Raw genomic sequence first — 6603 nt, forward strand, 5'->3', positions numbered from 1 at the left:
CAGCTGCTACTGCATTGTAAGAGTGCCCCAGTTCTCTTGCTTTTCTATGGCTATTGGCAGAGCTTGGAAAAGTTACTCTTTTGAACTACAACTCCCATCAGCCCAATCCAGTGGCCATGCTGGCTGGGGCTGATGGGAGCTGTAGTTCAAAAAAGTAACTTTTCCAAGCTCTGGATTGGTAGAAAAGGCTACTAGATTTATTATCGGTGAATACTTGCATCTATAGGATATAATGGCAGGGGGGGCATCTAACATATAATACCACTACCTAGGAACTTAGGAAGCTCCCTTATACCGAGTCATACCATTGATCCATCTAGCTCAGTACACTGACTGGGAGCAGCTCTCCAACTTTAGAATGGGGACATTCTCAGCCCTACCTGGAGATGCCAGGACTTTCTGCATGCAAAGGAGGTGCTCTACCACTGAACTATGGTCCTTCCCCAAAATTATGGTTAGGAACATAGGACGCTGCCTTAGACCAAGTTACACAATTGGTCCATCTAGCTTACAATTGTCAACACTGACTGGCAGTGGCTCTCTGGGGTTTCAGACAGGAGCCTCTCCTAACCCTACCTGGAGATACCAGGGATGGAACCTGGGGCTTTTGCCATGCAAATCAGATGCTCTACCACTGGGCTACAGATTTATTGCCTGTCTTCTTGGAGACTAGTCCCTCTGTACGGAAAAGGCAATGTTAAGAAGCCACAGATCAGAAGAAAAAATATTTTGTATGCACTGCAATAAGTGGCACTGCTGTAACTATATTTTATTTAATAAAATATATTTCTTCTTAAACACTCTGCATTTTCCTTGGAGAAACAGTGTCTCTGTAGTATATAATTGTATGCATTGATATATCTCCTTTGTAGGAGTTAGGGGAAAGGTGAGGTGGGCAGATTTGTGAATGCCAATTTAATCTATTATACTTTACTGTTTTTAGGAAATAAGGAATTAATCCTTGGTTGTCTTTACAAGGCAAATGAGGATCCACTGTCTTTTTTAAACTGTCGCCACCATGAGTTTCAGTAGAAACTAATCTGAAAGTCTTATTGTGCGGGTCTCTGCGAGTCTCCTTTTGAGGCTGCAATGTCCCTTTGCCAAGTTTTCACAAAGAACTTAAAAGACCCCCACCCATTTTTACATTCCCCTCACTCACAGAAGAGCCTGTTCTTCTCCCTCCCCTAATTCCCAGGCTGAATAGGGTGGCTAGTCCAACCAGCTCTGTTGACCCAGTGGCCTGATCCAATCATCAAACAGACTGAAAATCTTCCTGCCCCCAACTCCCCCTCCCTCCTCAAAGGAGAAATGTGAAGGCCTGGGTGGAGTCAACAATGTAAGTTATTTTCGAGTTTGCATGTCGCTTCTCTCAGTAAAGTGGTTGAGGTAGAGCGAATGTGCAGGTTTCTAACATTGGAATACTAACAACTGCTCTTGCACCAGTCTCAGTCAAGCTGCTCTTTCTCATTCAACAGCTAAGATGGTTGAAGCATTCTGTGCTACCTGGAAGCTGATTGACAGCCAGAACTTTGATGAGTACATGAAGGCACTGGGTATGTAGAAAGGAACTGCTAAAGTCATCCTGTCCGTGGTGGAATTGTAATTGTTGACAATTTTTTCCTTAGCGCACTCGGTTTTGGGATTTTGCAAAGGATTAACTAATTAGAGACAATCTAATAATACTGGCTAACATTTTTTTAAATATTTTAAATAAGTATGCATTGCTGTAGACAAAATGAAATATGTCCTCTAATGTGGCTCTATATAAACTAATTCACAGGTTAAATTGCTTCGATTTAAGTAGATGCAGTTTGTGAGCCTAAATATGCTTGTGAAGAAGTTTCATTCAAACTGAGGTGACTTACTTAGAAGTGAGAACCTAAGGATGTGTGCTTGGATTGGAAGTGTATTTTATTTATTAAATTTACTTGTTTTAAAGTAAATATAGTTAGGATTTGGGTGTGGGTATAAATATACATAGAGCCAGATTGCTAGTATCATTTAAATGGATGGTACATCCAAGTAAATATTCTTAGGAATCATAGCCTAATAATATGAGCATACTTATTTAAAAGTTCTACAAAACTTTCCATTGACAATGAATGGACTACAGTGCTCATCAAATTAAGTATCTGAGCATAACTGAATTGGAAACCAAGTTCTCTTTTAGTATAGCTCTCATGGGAACTGCTATGTGTGTGAGTTCATAAAGTGGCTGAGGGACAATCAGAGTGCTTTGCTCAGTTCTATAAAGGACTGCTAGTGCTGTGTATAGCTGTATTATTTATGGGAAATAAATGACATCTGTTGCAGTAACAGAGGCAGATACAAATCTGGTGCTGATTAGAGAAAAATACCATCTATGTGAGCAAAATATGGTAGTCACTCAGTAGACAAAGTAATAACATGCATCACTGATGGCTGTATATCCTCATTACTGCATGGTGAGTTATCTGAAGCAAGTACTGGAAGAAGGAGAATCTCTATGTGCATAGAAAAGTATACAATTAATTGAAATGTGGATGACTGAACAGAAAAATAAATTTCATGAGATCTTATCCTTTGCACGTTTACTCTCAAGTAAGTCCCATTAGTTTAGTGGGGATGTCTCCTATGTAACTGTACACAGGATCGCAGACTTAATGTTCCTATCTTTACTACAATCACTTTATCTTGGTTTGGTGTGATCTCTTCCATAGTCCTGATTTTGTTAGCAGTCTTGAAGATATCAGTGGAAAGGTGGGATATAACTACAATAAATAAGCAGGAGGAGGAGGTACATATACTTCACTGGAGATATTTAAGCTGAGGCTGCATGGCTGTATGTCAGAGGTACCATAGTTGCTTCCTGCATTGACTAGATGATCTTCAAAGTACCTTTGAACTATAACATTTATGTGTTTCTATGAAACGAGTGTTTCTAGGTAAAATATGATTATTTGAATAAGCAAAACAACAACAACAAAAACAACTCCTCCCCTAAACTTCAGAATCCAATATATGAAATAATCCAGTTTCATTATTTTTATTTTTTTAAAAAAAATCTTAGGAGTTGGCTTTGCTACTCGTCAAGTCGGGAATGTTACTAAACCAACTGTGATCATCTGCCAGGAAGGAGGCAAAGTGGTGATCAGGACCCAGAGCACCTTCAAGAACACAGAAATCAGCTTCAACCTGGGAGAAGTATTTGATGAAATTACCGCAGATGACAGGAACTGCAAAGTAAGGAAGAAACAGCTTCTTTCTGCAGCAGTTATTTTAAAATGATCTTTTCAGAATTGACAGTAAATAAAGTGTCTGTGTCATTGAAAGGAGCACAGAATAGGTCTTAAGGAAGCAGGAAAGAAAAAAAGAAAAGTTTCGACTTTCACATATTATGCATATTCAAACAATAAAGACAGAGGATTTTATTTTATTTATCTTACAATTTCAGTTATGATGCAAAGCATACCTACTTGGAATATGTATTCAAACCAACGGGAATTGGTTTTCAATAAATGCATGTAGTATAGGGGTGTGATCATATTCTTGCCCATCTTCTTGAAGGCCTCTGGGAGTGGTGACATCACACCCCCTCGGTGGAGGCCTCTGGGCATGGAAGGTGGGCACAGTGTGTTCAAAGAACATTCTTGACCCCATTATGCCTTGCTTCATTGCTGCGTCTCAGAATCTGTTGGGTAATAGTGGGTCCTTGTTCTGTTCCAGACATGCTTCTGCTCTGATCAGAACCTGTGTTCCTGGCTTCAGAACAAACTCCACCTGACTTTTAGGGTGAAGAATTTACAGTAAACAGGGAATTCATTTACTGGGTGATGCTGCTCATTCTTAGAGGAGACCTATTGAAATCAATGGACTTAAATGTAAGCCCACTGATTTCAGTGAGTCCACTTGCAGTATGACTTAGTTGGATAGCACCCACTACAATTCACTGAAATGTGTGAATGGCCCCTACATCAGGTTAAATATGAAATCTGGCTCAACTTTATATAAGACAAAATAAACTTTTGCTTGAACCAACTACCCATATAAGAATCAAATTATCTTTTATATATAGTATGTATTTCATAGTTGAGCTTTTTTATTTTTGTTAATAAGTTCATTGGTTTGAAATAAGTGGTCCAAACTAATAATTCAGAGATGCAAAGATGTTCTTAATTTTCCTATCAGTAATCAAGAGATTTTGAAAGTGCTTGACTGTGGTTGGATTGTCGTCAGAATTATTTGTGTAATCTTAATGAGATTTGTACCATTTTAAATGAAATATCTGGTATGTGTGTTTTATACTCACAGTCAGTGGTGACCATGGATGGAGATAAATTAGTTCATGTACAGAAATGGGATGACAAAGAGACAACCTTTGTTAGAGAAATTAAAGATGGTAAAATGGTCATGGTAAGTAAGTAAAGGTTTCTTGATGTTACATATGCTGATGTTGGATAAAACAATGAAGTATTTATTATGTCTCAAACATTTTGACAAGTTTTTTTTTCTGATCATTTCTAAAGAGCATGTTTGCAACAGTAATGTCTGCAATTCCAATGATAAAAATATGATGATAATGAATTTTTTTACCATGTCTACCCAGAAGTCCTATTGAATTAAATGTGAGTAGGGTGAGGATTGCAGCCTCAACTGGGAATACTTGGCTGGGAATGTTTTCACATAACTTTATTCTCCTTCTGGCCATCACATAATGGAAGAAAATCTTATACCCACAGGGGAAAAAAAACCCTACTTTCTTCTTTGGACATCCAGTGAGATTTCCCAACATGTCCCTTGACAAATCTGTGAAGTGGCTTCCTCTCCTGTCTCTCTCCATTCCTTGCTTTTCCTTGAAACTTGCATTTTGTTCCATATTTTATTTCAAAACCTAAATCTTCAGTGGCTCATTGTAATTTCAACATCTTTGCCCTTGATAAATGTCTCTTTACTAGAACCTCATGGAATAAACTGATGAAATATAACATAATGCAGTATACTAATAATGTAATATACTATGTAGGAGGTCTTTCCTTCCTGGTTTGCACCATCTTTTTTTAAAAAATATGCTGATGTTCTACTAGTGAACAATGTGAAATTTTTCCTATCACTTGTCATTCTGCCTGTGTTACAATCCACAATTCAATTGTTGCAGGAAATGCAAAATGTCACAGATTATACTGTATCCCTTAGTTGACTATTTTGTTATGATAATCTGTTACATTCAATACTAAAAATTATGATGATTTTGGATGAGAAGCCAACACTAGAAATAAACAAGCACGGTGTGTGCTTTTGAGCTTCATGGATAGTAAAGTCAAAGTATGCAACCAGAAAGTCATAAAAAATTATAATTTGTTGAATATTTTATGCAAATTGTGGATATCTAAATAAAGAGAGATTTAAACAGCAGCTCACTGCATTCAATACAAATGCATCTATTTCTGTCCTGGAGCAAGCTCTGAAAAAGCAATTCTGCTGGGTTTCACTGTGGTTTGAAGTGGGGAAATGCTGACTGTGGAAGCTGCCTATTGCCAAACACTTGTAATATTAACAACACATCTCTTCCAAATGCTTTTAAAATGTTTCCAGTTTTTGTGAGGTGATAAACTATAGGTTTAAGAATGTAAATATGCCACTTTAAAATACTTTTTAAAACATGAGGAAAGGGGCAAAGTTGGTAGTTGTTTCAGAGTTCAATTTGCTAGCATGAATGTATATAAGACAAGCTGCAGATTCAGAATCACATTGCAGGTGAAAAGCCTGTTGCTACTACTGTGAAATTGTTGCATCTGACTTCACCCTTATTATTGAGTCATGATTTAGTCATGCTAGGTATGAAAATCCCAACAGTACAATGAAAGTTGAAAACTGGAGAGTACACCAAAGCAGGCTAGATATTAGTCACTGTGTCAGCTGATCATGCCTACTACGTTGGCAATTTTAGCTCCTGACTTGATATTGCAGAAACGTTGTGGCAAGTGCCAAATTTCTCAATAAATTCTAACTTCTGCAATAATGGCTTGCTGAAGAATCACAAGATCCACAGGGTCCATTGTGTTATGTCCAATGGCACATAGTTATTGTTCCATTTCTCCTTGAATTTGTAGACCCTCACCTTTGGCGATATAGTTGCTGTTCGCCAGTATGAAAAAGCATAGAATTGTCAAGCTCTTAACTGGGTTTGTATGAAGAGCTGTCCTCAGATGATCATCTCTGAAATGAACATTGCTGACATGGAAGGAAAACCAAGTGCTAGTTTGTTTTTTAACTGTATATCATTAAATTGGCAAGCTCCTGCTTTGTAAATTGCCAAAAGGAAAACTTTGCAATAAATCTCTCTGAAACTCTTGCTTGTCTACTTAAGTATGCCAATAATATTTGACATTTTATAAAATTCAGACCAAACTGAGATTATTTAGGCTTTGTATTAACGGTGTCGTTCAGTGAAAATAATTTTGGTAGGATAGTCCTTTTACTCAATATTTGATCACAGTGAGGGACAAACTACATGTTACTCATGTTGTTCATCCCTCTCCAGCTACCTCTCACATATATACCTGTTCTCCGTGGACACCTACATGATTTGTTACCCATACACATTGCCTTTATCATTCATACATG

The 6603-nt window shown here is 37.6% G+C and overlaps 1 protein-coding gene across 2 annotated transcripts; it reads left to right on the forward strand.

Moving 5' to 3' along the window:
- Positions 1–1300: 1300 nt before the first annotated feature.
- Positions 1301–6229, forward strand: FABP7 (fatty acid binding protein 7). Of its 2 annotated transcripts, XM_061626310.1 has the most exons (5): positions 1301–1336; positions 1476–1553; positions 3050–3222; positions 4291–4392; positions 6090–6229. In XM_061626310.1, the coding sequence occupies exons 2-5, from the start codon at positions 1481–1483 to the stop codon at positions 6138–6140; spliced, it is 399 nt and encodes a 132-aa protein (XP_061482294.1). In that variant the 5' UTR covers positions 1301–1336; positions 1476–1480; the 3' UTR covers positions 6141–6229. The 2 variants fall into 2 exon arrangements, with proteins under 2 accessions (XP_061482294.1, XP_061482293.1); XM_061626309.1 differs by lacking the exon at positions 1301–1336 and having other exon boundaries at positions 1392–1553.
- The last annotated feature ends 374 nt before the right edge of the window (positions 6230–6603 follow it).

This window comes from Rhineura floridana, chromosome 4 (assembly GCF_030035675.1).
Source record: "Rhineura floridana isolate rRhiFlo1 chromosome 4, rRhiFlo1.hap2, whole genome shotgun sequence".
Taxonomy (NCBI): domain Eukaryota; kingdom Metazoa; phylum Chordata; class Lepidosauria; order Squamata; family Rhineuridae; genus Rhineura; species Rhineura floridana.